Source organism: Littorina saxatilis, linkage group LG11 (assembly GCF_037325665.1).
Source record: "Littorina saxatilis isolate snail1 linkage group LG11, US_GU_Lsax_2.0, whole genome shotgun sequence".
In the NCBI taxonomy this organism is placed as follows: Eukaryota; Metazoa; Mollusca; class Gastropoda; order Littorinimorpha; family Littorinidae; genus Littorina; species Littorina saxatilis.
In genome coordinates this window covers 2,636,181-2,655,399 of record NC_090255.1, presented here as the reverse complement: position 1 = coordinate 2,655,399, position 19,219 = coordinate 2,636,181, and the positions used below count along the sequence as shown (strand labels likewise).

At 48.1% G+C, this 19,219-nt stretch overlaps 2 protein-coding genes across 2 annotated transcripts in view; both read right to left on the bottom strand.

Annotated features, from left to right (window-relative positions):
* The window catches only part of LOC138980771 (uncharacterized), a 61,267-nt gene extending 57,299 nt beyond the window's left edge, over window positions 1-3,968 (bottom strand). Inside the window, exons 1-2 of the mRNA XM_070353667.1 lie at window positions 3,939-3,968; window positions 465-851 (exon numbers count right to left, since the gene is read on the bottom strand). Coding sequence (XP_070209768.1) covers window positions 465-851; window positions 3,939-3,968 — 417 coding nt within the window. The remainder of the gene's footprint in view (window positions 1-464; window positions 852-3,938) is intronic.
* Window positions 3,969-13,968: 10,000 nt separating this feature from the next.
* Window positions 13,969-18,366, bottom strand: LOC138980770 (uncharacterized). The gene has a single exon (XM_070353666.1). The coding sequence runs from the start codon at window positions 18,364-18,366 to the stop codon at window positions 13,969-13,971; it is 4,398 nt and encodes a 1,465-aa protein (XP_070209767.1).
* Window positions 18,367-19,219: the final 853 nt, after the last annotated feature.

Genomic DNA, 19,219 nt, shown 5'->3' with positions numbered 1-19,219 from the left:
CAACAATGCCCGGACTGTGTGATTGCATTTCGGCTTGGCAACTTAAATTTTAATTAATTTATTTGGTTATTAAAAATCTGAAAATTTAAAACTAGAATTTCAGAAATCGATTTAAAACAATTTCGTTTTCTACCTTGTCAGTTCCTGATGACAAAAACATAAAGATATGTTATGTTTGGATTAAAGCCAAACTCAGAAAATTAAAAAAAAAGAATCGAGATACAGAAAAGCTCGCTATCCTGCTAAGCACAAACATTATTGCGCAATACTAGCTCGTTGTCCTCGTGCGGGTGACTGACGGTGCCATTCTCACTTTGTGAGAGAAAAAATGCAGTGCGGTCAGTTTCATTCTGTGAGTTCGACTAAATGTAGCTATTTCGCCTTACGCTACTTTGTTGTTGTTGTTGTTGTTGTTGTTGTTGTTGTTGTTGTTGTATTATCTTCAGACCAACTCCCACACTGACCTGTCCAGCCTGCCCACGGTGGCGTGGAGATGTGTCGCTGCGATCCCAGATCTTGTTCAGCGTGGCCATGTCGTTGCTCTTCCGCAGAGAGCCGCCGCCGGCCCCAACCCCACCCGCCGTCGTGGAGGTCAGGGTCGAGGTGGCCAGCGACTTGTCGTGGATCAAACGTTGGTTTGGGACGCGATCGGAGGACAGGCCGGAGTCGGGTGAGGGAGTGAGAGCGGAGGAGGTGAAATGGTACGAGGACAGGCCGCGGTAGGGGGGGGTCGGAGGAGGTGAAATAGAGCTGGAGGGGGACAGTTCGATGAAGTGGGGCAAGTTGTCGGGCTCTTGTTGGCCCGGCTGGTGCCGCGAGCGGGATCCGCTGCCCTCCTTGCTCGTCGATTCCTTGTAGGGGAAGATGGAGAAGATAAAAATCAGTCCATGATGTTTATACGCTAGCGATATTATTAAGACAGGTCTTAACTACTAAGACATATTTGTTTTCAGGTAATAACATTTTTGAAATTGGGTTCGAGGATAGCTTTTCTTGAGATGTCAGGATAAAATATCAATTTATCTGTGGAAATGATAACATCTCATAATCAAAAAACTGTGCTCAAAAATCTGAAAGCCAACACACTCAATAAATGCGACCACTTAGCAAAAACAAAATGATACAATAAAGAGACAGACAGACAAGTCAGAATGGTTAGTTGCTTCTAGGCTAAGAGCCCTTTAAGCATTGAGGGGTGGACATGGGAGATCTCCTCCTCCTGACTCAGCAACTTTTTCAGAATCAAGACATGGGTGTGGTGTGTGTGTGTGTGTACACGTGCGTGCGTGCGTCCGTGCGTGTGTGTGTGTGTGTGTGTGTGTGTGTGTGTGTGTATGTGTGTGTTTGTGTGTGTGTCAGTGAGAAGTGACCTTAACAATTGGCGAGGGTCGATCATACAAGGCTCATGTCTTGAGGGTATGAATCTCTCAAGCTACTCTTACACTGTGCCGAATTGCCCTTGCGAATAGCATTGTCCAATAATTCACAATGATCGGGACATGGTCGCAAGACTTTCGTAAATGTTCTCAAGTTTGTTTTGAACATAGCAACTTGCTCCTAATATTCGCAAGGAAGTCATATTGCTATTTTTTTCGCAACGTACTCGTTAGTACTCGCAAGACATGTGTAATCATGGCAATGTATTCGTGGCGCTAGCAAGCCATTCGCAACCATTCGTTATGCCTGCCTTTACATTGTGCCGAATATCCTTGCGAATATTGAACATGTTGTATTCAGCAAAACAAATAGACACATGGACATGAATAATATAGAAAATTGGAAGCCTTACCAATCCTTGCGAATGTCTTACAAATGGTTGCGAGTGCTTGCGAATGTGTTCCGATCATTGAGAATACATACGCATCAAAATTGCCGTTTAGTTGCAAGACGTTTGCAAGATATTCTTACTGTTTTTAAAACATTCGCAAGCAATTGCAGTCACTCGCAAGCATTCGTAAGGCTTTCGCAACATTCTTATGAATTGGGAAGAAATGGTCAAAACATTCCTGAGAAATTCGTAATGAATTCGCAACCATTCGCAAGATGTTGGCAAAATATGCACGAATACAATCCTTACGAATGCTTGCGAGCGCTACGCATACTTTTACGGTGATTACGAATGGTTTGCGAATACTTACGAGTACGTTGCGAAACATTCAGAATATGACTTTCTTGCGAATATTAGGAGCATGTTGCTAATGTTCGCAAACAGAGACGAATGGTGGCGAATGGTAAAGAACATTAACGAATGTCTTGCGACCATGTCCCGATCATTACGAGTTATTGGCGAATTCTATTCGCAAGGGCAATTCGCCAGAGTGTAAGAGCAACATTACGAGCAATGCTAATTGCATACTCGTTTTGTTCGTAAAATGTTTGCAAGCACTCGCAACACTCGCAAGGCCAATCGCAACGTTCGTAATAGATCCGTATATGGATTCGTATACAATCGCAATGATCGGTAGACATTCGCAAGCAGTCGCAATCATTCGTATGACATTCGCAAGGATTCGTAAGCCTTCGATTTTTTTTCTGTTTGTTCCTGTCCATTCGTCTCTTTTTTGGCCGAATACATTTTCATATTCGTAAGAATATTCGGCACAGTGTAAGACAGGCTTTACTGCATCGTAAGTTTGAAAGGCATCGCTTCAAAAACATGTTAAATATTTCACTCCCACTACCCCCCCCCCCCCCCCCTTACCCCCCCCCCCCCCCCAACAAATAATATTCAGCACATATCAATCTCTGAACTTGACCTTCCAGCAGTCTTGAACCTCTACGTGTTTGCTTTGTGATTTGATGTTTCAGCATGTATTTTACAACACCTGAAGCATCTTGAACACACGGCCAGTACCGTGTAACGGCCTTGACACGGAACGATCCAAGGGGGGCAATCTCAGTCATCTCAAAGAGGGAAATCCAAACGCAATCCGCTTTGTTCGATTGTATGGGCTTGGACGATAGAGAAAAATAAGAAAAGCAAAAGCTGAAGTCCAGTCTGGACGAAACTGCTATCAAGAACGCAGAATTGATTTTTTCTGATTTTTTTTTTTAGCCGTAAGCGCCATGTTTATCGGAGCAGGAAACTCTTCCAGAGTGAGGCCCCTTTGTTGGTTTTACTGCGGCCGCATTGTGAACAGCAGTTATCCCCGAGTACGCAGTACTAGGGTCCAGCAGACTTTAATTGTGTGTCTGTCTGTGTGTGTATCTGTGTGTCTGTCTGTCTCGACTTAACAGCTTATTGCTGGGAAACTACTGGGCGCAGTTCGTTCAAAAGTTGATACACTAACTTGATAATAGGTCCGATTGATCGTATTAAAACTTCATAATGTTACCTGGGACCTAAATGCCAAATAATCCACAAAAACGACTCTTAACGGCGGGCGCAATTCGCGGTGGGTCAGAACTGCCGTGCGGCTAATAGAACCGCCGAACACGTCACACAGTGACGAGAAAAGCATGCGTATCGCATGCGAGACGATTTGCAAGCCAGCCAGCGGTTGGGGATTTGGTCTCGGCAAAGAAACTACAATGCAGTGTTTGGTCTCGGTGAGACTGAAAGAGAGACAGAGAGCACGAGAGAGAGAGCGACAGGGACACACAGTGATTCAAGGCGCACAACTCTAGTAAAGTTGTCGTAGCACGTCCGCCTATGGCCAAAGTGATCCGGGTTCGATTCCCGGCATGGGCGGTCTATGTTTTTTGTGTTTTTTTGGGTTAAATTCTTGTTTACTATTGTTTATTATGAACGTTTTAATGTTTTATTTTACTCTAATAATTTTTTTAATTGTGTAAAATAAAAATAAAAATTTTTTAAATCCACGTGCACAAGACAAAAACTTTCATACTCGGGGAGCGAGCCAGTGTGAAGAGTACTCGGGTCCAGCGCCAGCGTTTTTTATGATGCTCGTTGACATGCATCAACGAAGGGGCCTCACTCTGGAAGAGTTTCCTGCTCCGATAAACATGGCGCTTATGGCTAAACAAAAAACTCAGGAAAAATCAATTCTGCGTTCTTGATAGCAGTTTCGTCCAGACTGGACTCCAGCTTTTGCTTTTCTTATTTTTCTCTATCGTCCAAGCCCATAAAATCGAACAAAGCGGATTGCGTTTGGATTTCCCTCTTTGAGATGACTGAGATTGCCCGCCTTGGATCGTTCCGTGTCAAGGCCAGTTACACGGTACTGGCCGTGTGTTCAAGATGCTGCCAGTCAGTAGCACGCAATGTAAAACCTTTATTTATTCCCCAACAGTTGCAGGGAGAGGAACAGTTAGGTCTCAGTGCCTGATAATCATAACAGAAACATTGATTGCTTCCTCTCATAGGTCGTAACTATGCATTAAACTGTTATGTATGCTTAGAGTTTGAAGGATACACTTACCAATTGTTCGCATAATGCTTCCTCAAATGATGTCTTTTCCCATTGGAAGAAAAAATTAAATTGTTATTCAGACATATATTATGAATATTATGCAAATAACAAAGATCAAATCATGCAGTTTTATCCACCCCTCTTCCCTTGTTAACAGTTTGGTTCACTAGATCTTACAAAAATAACCAATTTGTACAAAGAGTACCAGGGCTGTTGGTCTGTATGTGACCAAGTGGGGGGATGGTACGTCTTATCCCAGGTATAAGCCTGGTCAGGTATGAGCCGTTGGGCCACACGGGAAGGAGTGTGCCGATTGACCATCACACTGGAGAGGTCAAGTAGAGGCACACACAAATAGAGACAAACAGAGAAACACACACAGACACAGACACAGACAGACACACACACTCACACACACACACACGCACACACACACACAGACACACAGACACACACATACACACAGACACGCATGCACGCACACACATACACACACACACACACACACACACACACACACACAACCCAGAAGTGACATTGACAATTGGCGAGGGTCGATCATACAAGGCTCATACCTTGAGGATATGAAACTCTTACTGCATCGTAAGTTTGAAAGATATAGCTTCAAAAACATGTTACATATATCCCTGTCACGATCGGGTGACAGAGACCAAGAAAGTGTCACTCAGTGGAGTGCCTGTTCTTGGTCGATTATGATAGAAAGCGCCTGTACGTGATATTGGGCTACAGCAGAGTTTGCTGACAGTGCTCAACTAGCACGGATGTTTTGTAGTGCACGAGTTTCACATTGGGGGTTTCTGCTGTCATAGGGCTGACGGTTTTTCGCTGACAGCGCGCACGGGATTTTCACGGATTGAGTTTCTCGTGTCTTTTTTCTGCTTGGGAGGCAGAATTGTGTATAGCTGGACTGGTTTTGTGACAAGGTCAGTCACGTGTTATTGGCTAGGTTGTCTGGGAGAGACACAAGGGCGGCGCACTTGACACCCAGCGGCAGAAGGGGAAGGATCTAATACACAGTTTCTAGAGTATGATGGTTTTTCACCGAATATTGTATTCGGCACTCTAGGGGAGCTTCCACCGGTTATTTCCTTCACACTGCCACTATTTTGCTGAGGACAAGTCGTCAACTTTCCTTCGTCGGCGATGGCTTTCGCATAAGGATTCGACAAGGGGTTCTGGAGGTTTTTGGTCACTGTTGACGAACAGAGGCTGTTCCAGGGAGGAAGCGGACTTTGCTTCCATTGAGAGTACAATCATAGGCTTTTGAGGTAATAAATCATTATTTAACGCTGTTGATGAGTCTGTGTTGTGGAATGAAATACTCTCTGTTGTTCTTTCCAGGTTAGCGCATAATTTACTCTCTGTGACGCTAAAATACTAATCTGTATATGGTTTTTGCAGATAGGGAGAGAAGGACGGAAAATGGCTGTTTTGTTGTTGTAAAAAGTCCGTTTTGTGCAGGCCCACGTGCTCGATGAGGTATTTAAAGATGACATGTTTTAAGGTGGTGGGTGAGGGGTAGCTGACATGTTTAGTGCACCGATGCTTTCTGTTTGCAGCCTTCGTTCGTTACGTTTTCCTGTAACTGCTGCACGGCTGCCTTTGGCGGGACTTTGCTAGCTGCAGACGTTGGAGCTGGGACCTGAGGAAGCTACGCTAACCGGCTAACCAGCAGACCGGCTAACCAGCGAACCGGCTAACCAGCGGACCGGCTAACCAGCGAACCGGCTAACCAGCAAACCGGCTAACCAGCAACCCGGCTAACCAGCATACCGGCTAACCAGCATACAGAAAGAAAGCTAAGTGCACCATGTCTTACGCACCCCGTTGACCACCGTTGTCTTTTCGTATCTGTGATTTCATTGGAGTAGTGACAACGTGGGGTGGTGACACCCGCATGAACTAGAGCTTTTGAACAGAACATTCTCATTTTGACTGTATTTACACGGGTTCAGCGTGTTACGTTAATTTTCTATATACCACTGGCATTTTGTCAGTGACCACGGGTTTTTTACGTGTTGAGAACGTAAAAGGAACATATTTTGAGTGAAGGCTCGAGGGAGGTGGTGAGTTTATACATAAACAGGCGTCTGAAACTTATACTTTTGTTGACTCTATTTAATTGTATGACTGCGAGAGTGGATCGTGGTGTGGTTAGTTAATTAGTAGTAATTAACCGGTTCATAATCACCTTAAGTGATATATTGAAACGTGACACATGGGGGCCAAGCCGGGATTTACTCAGTTAATTTCCAACTGATAAAGACCCACCAATTAAGGATAACTAAGAGCAGATAATCTCGTCAGTGCTCGACTTATTTTTCTGCTTGGTGCTACCCTTTTTTGTATAGTTTTGATCATATACCATACCTTAAGCGATTCACATCTTGCAGGAAATGTAAATTGTAATTTGTGAGTTATTGTATGCGCTAACTGTGATTACTTCCCTTTCCTTTGTTTGTGAATCTTTGTTGTTGTACGTTCAGAGTTTTCCGTTGCAGAGAGCTGAGCGGGGTTAGCGGATTTGTTATTCGTTTTACTCAGTTTTCTCTACATTGTTGTTTCGCATTCTGTAACAGGTTATATTTCTATAGTCTTGTTTTACTTGGATTTTTCTCCATATTTTGACTTTGTTGGAATTTTGGGGGGGAAGGGTCCGAGGACTTCTGTCCTAACCAAGGCTGTGGGAGACACTCTGTTTCACCGCAAAAAGCAGCCGATAAAGTAGGTCACGGCTGTGGGAAACACTTTGTTTCACCGCAAAAACAGCCGATAAAGTAGGCTACGCGATTTGTTCTACACCGTTTGGATTTTTCTTCTGCATTTTCCGGTTGCTGGATTTTTGTATCCATCGCTTTCATCACCGCGTATTCTAGCTATAGCTGCGTTAGACTTACTTTTGTGATAAAGCTTTGCTAAACTAACCATGGCTACAGGGGGATCTCCTACGAAGAGATTAACTTTTGAGACTCCTGGTAGCGAGGAACAGACAGAGCGTGACGCACGCGTTAGAGCGCGTAGTTTGCTTAAGCGCAAGGAGTTAGAACGTAAGGAAGACATAGAGCGACAGACGAGAAAAGAAGAGCTTGACAGACAAGAACGACAGGCCGAACGTGACAGACAGGACAAGAAAGAGAAAGACGAACGAGACAGACAGGAAAAGAAAGACGAACGTGACAGACAAGAACGGAAAGAGAAAGATGAACGAGACAGACAAGAAAGGGAACGACAGGCCGAACGACAGGCCGAACTTGACAGACAAGAAAGAGAGCGAGACAGACAGGAAAAGAAAGACGAACGTGACAGACTAGACCGGAAGGAACAGGCGGATCGCGATCACCAGCTAGAGCTAGCTAGGCTACAGGCCGAGAAGGGTACGCTTACTCAGGCTAGCGCGCCGACGTTTGTTGCCGACCGTACGAGACTGCCGACGTTCGACGATGACAAGGACGAGCTCGACGACTTTTTACGCCGGTTTGAGCGCATTGCATCTGACCAGAAGTGGGAAGAGGCCACGTGGGCTAGCCGCCTTAGCACCTGCTTGAAGGGACGCGCATTGCAGCTCTACAACGCTTTGGATGACGACGAGGCGAGAGACTATCAGGCACTTAAGAAGGCGTTACTCCAGCGCTTCAACCTGACTGCTGAAGCCTACCGACGACGTCTGCGTAACAGCAAGAGACTGAGCGGCGAGCTGAGTCATCAGTTTGTGGCACGCCTTAATCTCTACCTGCGGCGCTGGGTGGAGATGGCCGAAAAGGACTGGACCGTCAACGTCCTTGCCGACCTCATTGTCATGGAGCAACTGATGTCCAGCCTGCGACCTGAGGTGGTGACCTTCGTGCAGGAACACCAGCCAAAGACTACTCAGGAGGCAGCCGACTGGATCAGAGTACACGAGGACGCCCAGGCGATCTCCGGCAAATCTTCAGGCTCACGGCCGGGAAAATCGGGAAATTCGGGTTCTTCATGACCCAAGGACGGGAAGGACGATCAGGGACACAAAGGATCAGGTTCCAGAACTGACATCCAGTGTTACTACTGCAACAAGCGGGGCCACGTGAAGAAGGACTGCCACAAGAGACAGGCTGACCAGAAGGGCGTACACTTTGTTGGCAGCGAGGAGTTAAGGGACGTCACGAGCTCATGCACCATTCCACAACTCTGCGTTCCGTGCTCCAGGAAACATTTCCAGCCCCACTGCAACGTCTACGTTAACGGAGTGAAGGGCGAAGGTCTGCGGGACACAGGGGCAGACATGATAGTGGTTCGGGCGAGTCTAGTTCCAGCTATGGCCTACACAGGAGACAGCATCAGGGTGAGAATGGCCGAGGCATCTCACGCTTACGACTTGAACACGGCAGTGATCAAGGTCGTAACACCGTTGTTCACGGGGACCATTGTGGCCGTCGTCATGGACGATCCTCCATGCGACCTGCTCATTGGAAACCGGGTTCAGTTTGTGGACGGCGTCACCAGGGAGGTTCCCGTTTATCGGTCTCCCGACGTCATTTCAGTGCTCACGCGGGCACAGGCGGAGCGAGAGGACAAACCTCTCAAACCCCTACCTGCTGCACGAGCTGCCCTGGGGAACGTGACCCCCGCGCTTCTCGCGAAGGCTCAGGCATCTGATCCGACATTAGCGACTCCTCGGGAGCACGCGAAGTCGGGGAAGGTGAAGCTGAGCGGGAAGCATGGGAGGTCAAAGTTCCTCAGGGACAAGAAGTTGCTCTACCGGGAGTTCAGCAACCAAGAAGGTACATTCAAACAGGTTGTCGTGCCTCGCGAGTTTCGCGAGGGTGTCATGGCAACGGCACACGACTCGATTCTGGGAGGTCATCTTGGTACCAAGAAGACCACGGATCGTGTCTGGCGCCACTTTTACTGGCCAGGCATCTGCACGGATGTCCGACGTTTCTGTGCGTCCTGCGATAAGTGCCAGAAGGTGGTTGCCAAAGGAAGGGCGAGGAAGGTCCCCTTAGAGAAGATGCCGCTCATCGACGAACCCTTTCGTCGGGTGGCAGTGGACATCATTGGGCCCATCTTGCCTGCGTCTGAGGACGGAAACAGATACATTTTGACCATGGTGGACTACGCTACTCGATACCCAGAGGCGATCCCTCTGAAATCGATTGAAGCCACCCGAGTAGCTGAGGCTCTGGTTACTATGTGGTCCCGGCTGGGAATTCCATCAGAGGTACTCACCGACAGAGGCACGCAGTTCACGGGAGGAGTGATGGCGGAGGCAGCACGACTGCTATCACTGGAGCAGCACTTCACCACTCCTTACCATGCTCAGTGCAACGGACTGGTGGAAAGGTTCAATGGCACCTTGAAGACCATGCTGAGGAAACTAGCTCAGGAGAAACCACGCACGTGGGACAGGTACATCCCAGCATTGCTTTTTGCATACCGCGAGGTTCCTCAGGAGAGCCTGGGCTTTTCCCCATTCGAGCTGTTGTACGGCAGACAGGTACGCGGTCCCATGGCTATCCTGCGTCAGGCTTGGACGGACGAAGAAGCTGACGAGGAGGTGCAGACGACAGCGACCTACATCGTAGAACTCAGGAACAGGATTGAAGAGACCTGCAAACTGGCTCAAGAGAACCTGGGCAGAGCAGCACAGCGTTACGCGCGAGGATTCGACCGCAAGGCACGGCCGCGCAGCTTCAAGATTGGAGAACGGGTGTTGCTACTTTTACCTGTCAAACACAACAAGCTACAACTGCAGTGGCAAGGACCTTTTGAGGTGACAGCGAAAGTGGGCCAGAACGACTACAGGATCATGATGCACGGGAAAGCACGCCTGTACCATGCCAACCTGCTGCGCGCCTACATAGAGAGGACAGCCTACGGGGAGAAGAACAAAGACCAGAAGAACAAAGACAAGAAGACAGAGAAGGTTGCAGTCATCAGGGGTGAAACGAGGGGTTGCTCGTTCTTGAGGACGACCTTTCTGTCTGGAAACAGACCATCAACCTCTGCAATATCTTCAGGTTGCAAGGTTGGCAAACGCCAGACTTATGCGCTGGGCGTTGATTCTCCAACCGTACCAATTCACGGTACGCGTCATTCCGGGCGCCAACAATGTTGGAGCTGACTTTCTCTCTCGGGCTGTAGAGGAGAACATGACTGTGAGCGAAACCGAGGTTTCGTCTTGAAGAGGGGAGGTGTGTCACGATCGGGTGACAGAGACCAAGAAAGTGTCACTCAGTGGAGTGCCTGTTCTTGGTCGATTATGATAGAAAGCGCCTGTACGTGATATTGGGCTACAGCAGAGTTTGCTGACAGTGCTCAACTAGCACGGATGTTTTGTAGTGCACGAGTTTCACAGTGGGGGTTTCTGCTGTCATAGGGCTGACGGTTTTTCGCTGACAGCGCGCACGGGATTTTCACGGATTGAGTTTCTCGTGTCTTTTTTCTGCTTGGGAGGCAGAATTGTGTATAGCTGGACTGGTTTTGTGACAAGGTCAGTCACGTGTTATTGGCTAGGTTGTCTGGGAGAGACACAAGGGCGGCGCACTTGACACCCAGCGGCAGAAGGGGAAGGATCTAATACACAGTTTCTAGAGTATGATGGTTTTTCACCGAATATTGTATTCGGCACTCTAGGGGAGCTTCCACCGGTTATTTCCTTCACACTGCCACTATTTTGCTGAGGACAAGTCGTCAACTTTCCTTCGTCGGCGATGGCTTTCGCATAAGGATTCGACAAGGGGTTCTGGAGGTTTTTGGTCACTGTTGACGAACAGAGGCTGTTCCAGGGAGGAAGCGGACTTTGCTTCCATTGAGAGTACAATCATAGGCTTTTGAGGTAATAAATCATTATTTAACGCTGTTGATGAGTCTGTGTTGTGGAATGAAATACTCTCTGTTGTTCTTTCCAGGTTAGCGCATAATTTACTCTCTGTGACGCTAAAATACTAATCTGTATATGGTTTTTGCAGATAGGGAGAGAAGGACGGAAAATGGCTGTTTTGTTGTTGTAAAAAGTCCGTTTTGTGCAGGCCCACGTGCTCGATGAGGTATTTAAAGATGACATGTTTTAAGGTGGTGGGTGAGGGGTAGCTGACATGTTTAGTGCACCGATGCTTTCTGTTTGCAGCCTTCGTTCGTTACGTTTTCCTGTAACTGCTGCACGGCTGCCTTTGGCGGGACTTTGCTAGCTGCAGACGTTGGAGCTGGGACCTGAGGAAGCTACGCTAACCGGCTAACCAGCAGACCGGCTAACCAGCGAACCGGCTAACCAGCGGACCGGCTAACCAGCGAACCGGCTAACCAGCAAACCGGCTAACCAGCAACCCGGCTAACCAGCATACCGGCTAACCAGCATACAGAAAGAAAGCTAAGTGCACCATGTCTTACGCACCCCGTTGACCACCGTTGTCTTTTCGTATCTGTGATTTCATTGGAGTAGTGACAACGTGGGGTGGTGACACCCGCATGAACTAGAGCTTTTGAACAGAACATTCTCATTTTGACTGTATTTACACGGGTTCAGCGTGTTACGTTAATTTTCTATATACCACTGGCATTTTGTCAGTGACCACGGGTTTTTTACGTGTTGAGAACGTAAAAGGAACATATTTTGAGTGAAGGCTCGAGGGAGGTGGTGAGTTTATACATAAACAGGCGTCTGAAACTTATACTTTTGTTGACTCTATTTAATTGTATGACTGCGAGAGTGGATCGTGGTGTGGTTAGTTAATTAGTAGTAATTAACCGGTTCATAATCACCTTAAGTGATATATTGAAACGTGACAATCCCCCCCCCCATCCCCCCCCCCCCAATACATAATATTTAGCACACAACAATCTCCGAACTTGACCTTCCAGCTATATTGAACCTCTACGTGTTTGCTTTGTGATTTGATGTTTCAGCATGTATTTTACAACACCTGAAGTCCCCAACGTACAGGAAGACGGCGTGCACAGCTGCCACTGAGTCAGAAGCACGCATAGTAAAACCTTATTTGTTCACCAACTATTGCAGGCCCAGTATGGCCTAGTGCCTCATAGTTATAAAAGAATTCAAGAAACATTTTCTGCTTCCTCTCACAGTTCGTAACTATTCGTTAAACTCTTAATTATGCCTGGAGTTTGAAGGATAAACTTACATTCAACATCTGCATGTGCGCAAACGGCTGAAACGGAAAAAAGGATGATTATTACTCAGATATACAGAATATGAATATCACGCAAGTAATAAATACCAACTCATGCAGTTTTTCTTTGAGGCACCTTTCTTTTCGTGTAAACAGTTGGGCTCACCGCCTCGATATCTAGCCAGGCCTTTACATGGGATAAAACCATCCCTCCACTTGGTCACACACCAACACTCAACACCCTGACTGCTTGCTGTGGTCAGTTGGGATTGTTGGATGATTTAATTTCAGATTTTCTTCCTTGTGGCTTTCACAAATTTGATTCATAAAAAATGTCGCGTGCATGCACGTTTGCATGTTTAGTTTTTCACATAAAAACTTTGGCCACACAACACAGCACTCACAGAACACCAATGTAAATAAATGAAAGTATTTAATAGTTCCCAGTTGGGTGAAATATGGGGGTGACGATGGATGGAACAATGAAAGGGTTAACACGAATACATGAGGATGAACATAATGAACATGAGAAAGTACACAACAGTCAAAATAACGACAACAAACGACATACGAGACAATCAGGATAGTCAAACACAAAGCACGTACGTCATAAAGGCCCTCCTCATTCCATAAATGATATCTATCGTAAGAAAGTACTTATCTACACGTTCGACGAATTCAGGGGGGGGGGGGTGCGCCCTCGGGTCGACACCTGCGTCTCTGTCGCGGGGGTGAGAGAATCAGCCCAGTTAAGAGCTGTCACACGGCACACACTCTGCAGCGACGGCGCCGGTTCGATGTTGCTGCCCAACAGCAGCGTGGTTGCGCCGCTGTGACGTTACAAGATAGCTGCTCAAAACAGCGTAATGAAGCCTCGGAGAAGATCCAGAGGGGCTGCTCACACAGCAGCGTGGGGGTGACGATGCGAGAGTCCAAACTGGCTGCTCACGCAGCAGCGTGGTGGTGCCTCCTCCATGCTGTGAAGCTAGGGTTCGCACCTTCCCGTCCGGTCTGTCTTCGACAGTAAACACTGAAAGCCTCACACAGGCTAATGAAAAACATCGCGCACTTTACGCAACCGACTTTAACAAAGTCCACAGTAGACGTACATTACTACTGAAAATAACTTCGAACTCAAACGACAATTCACACACGAATTTCGAAGCCGTTCGAACAAACATCTGGTCTCGGCCGAGACAGAAAAAAGAATGCCTATGAATTTCTCAGTCAGCAACCAGGTAAACGGTGAACCCTACAAATAGCGCGCAGCTTACCGTGAACGTCCCGTGCAATGCGTGCAAAGCGTGCAAGGCGCGAATCACTGAGCTAAGCCCAGCTACCGGTCTTCCCACCTTGACACAGGTACCTGTCAGCAACGCCCGACCAAGGAACCTTATAACTACATACAACTGTCCGCGACAATGCCCCCCAAGTTAAGCATAGACATCTGTCTACACGGCAAAAGATCCCTATTCAACGCATGCCCGACTGAGGTAGTCGGCTCCCACGTTGCGACTACCGGGAATCACCCGCACGGTGAAACTGTAGGCTTGCAACAACAAACTCCAGCGCATGAGCCTGCTGTTCACCACCTTTGCTGTCTGCAGGTAACGCAGTGGTTGGTGATCTGTCTCCAACACAAACGTCTGTCCGTACAAAAATGGCTGGAACTTCTGGGTAGCCCATACAACGGCCAGACACTCACGTTCAATGGTGGAGTACTTGCTCTCCGGGGTGGACAACTTCCGGCTGGCGTAGGCGACAGGGTGGAACACGCCATCCTTTTCTTGCATAAGCACAGCTCCCAGTCCATGATCAGAGGCATCCGTCCGAAGCGTGAATGACTGCGACAGATCCGGCAGTTGCAAAACTGGCTTTGAGGTCAGCCTGGCTTTCAGAGCCCTGAATGCCTTCTCACACTCGGCTGTCCAAACCACGGTGTTGGGAGAATTCTTCTTTGTCAGATCAGAGAGCGGCAGAGCAATTGCAGAGAAATTTGGGATGAACTTCCGGTAGTATCCGGCTAGACCAAGGAACGCCCGAACTTGCTTCTTGGTCTCTGGAACCGGAGCCTCGTCAATTTTCTGCAGCTTGTTGTCCTCAGGTAAGATCTCACCCTTCCTCACCACGTGACCCAAGAAACTCAACTCCTCGAACCCAACGAAGCACTTCATCGGTCTGGCAGAGAGATTGGCCTGCTCAAGGCGCCGCAACACAGCCTCCAGCGCAGCCAAATGTTCCTTCCAGGTTTCGGTCGCCACCAGAATGTCGTCCATGAAGTTATGAACGTCGTTCCTCCCCAGCGGTTCCAGCAAAGCCCTCATCATACGGGAAAACACAGCCACGGCGTTCTTCAGTCCAAACGGCATGACTGTAAACTGGAACTGGCCTACCGGAGTGGTGAACGCAGTCATGGGACGGACGTCGTCTCGGATGGGTATCTGCCAATACCCCTTGGAAAGATCAAACTTGCTGAAGTAAGTCGCTCGACCCAAACCAGCGAACAGGTGTTCCACATCTGGGAGTGGTTCAGCATCGAAGACTGTCACATCATTCAGCCGCCTGTAATCCACACAAAAGCGAACCTTCCCATCCTTCTTGCGGATGAGCACAACAGGGGCGTTGTAGGGAGAAGCAGCCGGTTCGATAACACCCAACTTCTTCATGGCCTGCACCTCTTCCTTGATGGTCTCTACCTTGGCATAAGGTAAAGGGTACTGTTTCACTCGAACCGGTTTCGCGGATTCCACCGTCATGTCAAAAACGGCCAAAGGCGTCTGAAGGGGGACATCAGTAAGAACTCTCTCATGCCTCTCCGCAATCTCCAACACCTGACGTCGTTGCTCTGCAGTCAGTGTAGCAGACAGGTTGATGTCCTCCACCGTTTCTTCGCCCTCCAAGCAGGGCAGGGGTAGTTCCCGATCAGGCGAAATCATCTCCTCAGTTTCTTCAACCACCGCCACCGCTACGGTGGGTATCCCATCTGAGGGGTCCGCAGTGTTTTGTCGGTCTCTGTACAACTTGAGAAGATTGGCATGGTACAGCTTCTCACGCCCGTAGATCCGAATCCTGTAGTCTGACTCGCCTTTCTTCTCCAAAACGTCGAACGGTCCCTGCCAACACAACTGCAGCTTGTTCTTCTTCTGCGGCAGCAGTAACAAAACCTTGTCTCCAGGCTGGAACTGTCTTCGCACTGTCTTCCGGTTGAACACCTCCGCGTGTTTCTGGGCAGCAGCTGACAGATTCCGACGCGCCAGTTTACAGGTTTCCTCAATCCGGTTCCTCAAGTCAACCACATACTCAGAAGTCGTACGAACTTGTTCATCGACTTGCTCCTCCGTCCATAGGTTGCGAAGAACAGACATGGGTCCTCGCACTGTCCTGCCGTATAGAAGCTCAAAGGGAGAGAATCCCAGACTCTCCTGTGGAACTTCACGATAAGCGAAGAGGAGTGCAGGAATGTAGCGATCCCACTGCTTCGGTTTCTCTTGAGCAAGCTTGCGTAGCATGGTCTTGAGTGTTCCGTTGTACCGTTCCACCAATCCGTTTCCTTGCGCATGGTACGGAGTAGTCGCTAAACCCTTGATGGCCAGCAAACGCTCCACTTCTTTCATCACCTCGGACATGAACTGGGTACCACGGTCTGTCAAAATCTCTGAGGGAATTCCTACTCGAGTCCAGACGGCCCACATCGCTTCTGCAACCTTCACAGCCTCAATCGACTTCAATGGAATGGCTTCCGGGTACCGAGTAGCGTAGTCCACAAACACCAAAATGTACCTGTTACCAGACTCAGAAGCAGGGATGATGGGACCCACCAGATCGATCGCCACACGCTCGAACGGCGTATCGATGAGAGGCATCTTACCTAACGGTACCTTCTGTGGCTTATGAGAAACCTTTTGACACTGATCGCAAGACAACACAAAGCGACGTATGTCTGCGCACATACCTGGCCAAAAGAACTGCTGCCAAACTCGATCACGTGTCCTCTGAACACCCATGTGACCTCCCATAGGCGGTTCATGGGCCAACTTGATAACACCTAACCTCAACTGCTGGGGAACAACAACCTGAGTATAGACGCTACCACCACCGCGATACTCACGGTACAGAATCTTCTTCTTCCAAACAAACCCAACTTCACCAGAGTGACCAGACGTTCTGACGTCCCGGCGATCTGCCGCCTCACTACAACTCTTCAAAGTCGAATCATTCCGCTGAAGGTCATGCAACTGCTCAGGGGTGACTGTTTCTAGCCCTGGAGCAGCAACATGTAACAAAGTCGACTTCTTCCCTTCAGCGGCAGCCTGAGCACGAGTGACAACTGACACAACCTTGGACACAGCGTACACTGGAAGAACAATCGAGTCACCCAGCCGGGCGTGATTACCTACAATGAAATCAGCAACAGGTGTATCCATGACGATAGCCTCAACCTCACCAGTGTAGAAAGGACAATCAACCTGAACCTTAATCACTGGATAGCGCCTCTTGATGTCTTTCTCAGCCATAGAAACCTCAAGATCCTGTCCTGTGAACTGAGACCTGGAAACTAATGAACTCTTCACGACACAAACCTGAGATCCAGTATCACGCAACCCCTCCACTGCAACACCATCTACTACCACCAGGCATCTCGGGTCGTAGTCTTGCTGGCTACAGGGAGTACACAAAGTAGGTACACTGACGGGCGGTAAAGACTTCTCAGGACCACTATTCACCGCTCCCGTCGACTTGCTCTTCTTGGGGCAATCTCTAGCCAAATGTTTGGGGGACTCACAGATGAAACACTTCCTACCGGATGTACCAACTGAGTTATCTCCACTTTTCTGCTTTTCACCAACGCCAGCCTTTCCACCCTGATCACGATCATGCTGAAAAAACTTCTTACTGTCACGGTGTGCTTCAAAATGAATCTCAGCGGACTTAACTGCTTCGGCTAACGTCTGAGGTTTTTTCTCCTTAACGTACGCGGCCATGTCCGCGCTCAGGGTCTGCAAGAACTGTTCCAGCAAAACCAACTGTTTCAGTTCTGTGATCTCGGAAAGCTCATGCCACTTAGTCAAATTCTCTTCAATGCGAGCACCGAACTGTCTGAACGTTTCATGTTCTTTTCTCTTGCAGGTTCTGAGACGACGGCGGTAGGTTTCGGCTGTGAGCTGATAGCGGCCTAACAACGCGACCTTCAAACCGTCATAGTCGTCTGCGCTATCATCATCCAGAGTGTTGTACACTTCTACAGCCCTACCCGACAACCTAGTCGAGACCCTAGTTGCCCACGTATTTCTCTTCCACTTGTACAAGGTAGCGACTCTCTCAAACCTTTTCAACCAAGTAGCTATGTTTTCTTTGCTCTCATCAAACATCGGTATGGAAGGCCGAAAACCACGAAGGTCACTAGACTCTTCTTCGCCTGAGGAATCTCCCTCATTATCAGCTCCATCCCTACCTCCTCTCTTCACCCTCTTACTTTCCGACTCTCTCTGCAGGAGTTGCATGCGAAGGTCATGCTCTTCTCCTTCCTGCTTTTGCTTACGGTCATGGTCCTCTCTCTCTTGCCTTTGTTTTTCTTCAAACATCTGAGTACGTTCATATGCGGCTTTCTCATCAGTCTCTCGCTGAGCTTGAACATACTTAACTCTCTCATCAGTCTCTCGACGCGCTACTTCTAGCTTGTCCTGATAAGCTTTCCTTTCTAGTTCAAGTTTCTCCTTCTCTAGCTCTAGTCTAGCCTGTTCCGCATCTTCACGGGTCATTCGCTCGGCAATAAACTCAGGAATACTGGCAGATTTAACACCTAGCTCCTCAGCAAGTGAACGCCACCTAGCAATCCTATCCGAACTACTTTCCGTCCTAGACGCCATGATAGCACTATCATCAAGAACACGACCAGAACGAAGTTCCATAAACAAGAACAAACTAGCAAACGGTTAGCCAAAACATGAAAAATCAAAACAAGGCACAGCTGACTGGTAACAAGGACAAGAAACCCACAAGGCCTGATGCTAACCCTCGGGCCCCTCCAACCACCCACAGTTACCAGACAACAACAAAAGCTAATTAACTACAGTACATCAGTGTCCAGTGTATGGGAAGTGTGGCCAACGACAAAAATGAAGTGAATTCCTTGAATTCAAAGAGGATTTATCCTGGCAAGCTCGCCATTGTCGCGTGCATGCACGTTTGCATGTTTAGTTTTTCACATAAAAACTTTGGCCACACAACACAGCACTCACAGAACACCAATGTAAATAAATGAAAGTATTTAATAGTTCCCAGTTGGGTGAAATATGGGGGTGACGATGGATGGAACAATGAAAGGGTTAACACGAATACATGAGGATGAACATAATGAACATGAGAAAGTACACAACAGTCAAAATAACGACAACAAACGACATACGAGACAATCAGGATAGTCAAACACAAAGCACGTACGTCATAAAGGCCCTCCTCATTCCATAAATGATATCTATCGTAAGAAAGTACTTATCTACACGTTCGACGAATTCAGGGGGGGGGGGTGCGCCCTCGGGTCGACACCTGCGTCTCTGTCGCGGGGGTGAGAGAATCAGCCCAGTTAAGAGCTGTCACACGGCACACACTCTGCAGCGACGGCGCCGGTTCGATGTTGCTGCCCAACAGCAGCGTGGTTGCGCCGCTGTGACGTTACAAGATAGCTGCTCAAAACAGCGTAATGAAGCCTCGGAGAAGATC

Excerpts from the sequence above, each read along its gene's own strand:
- LOC138980770 (XM_070353666.1), bottom strand. The coding sequence starts at position 18,366 with ATGGCGTCTAGGACGGAAAGTAGTTCGGATAGGATTGCTAGGTGGCGT.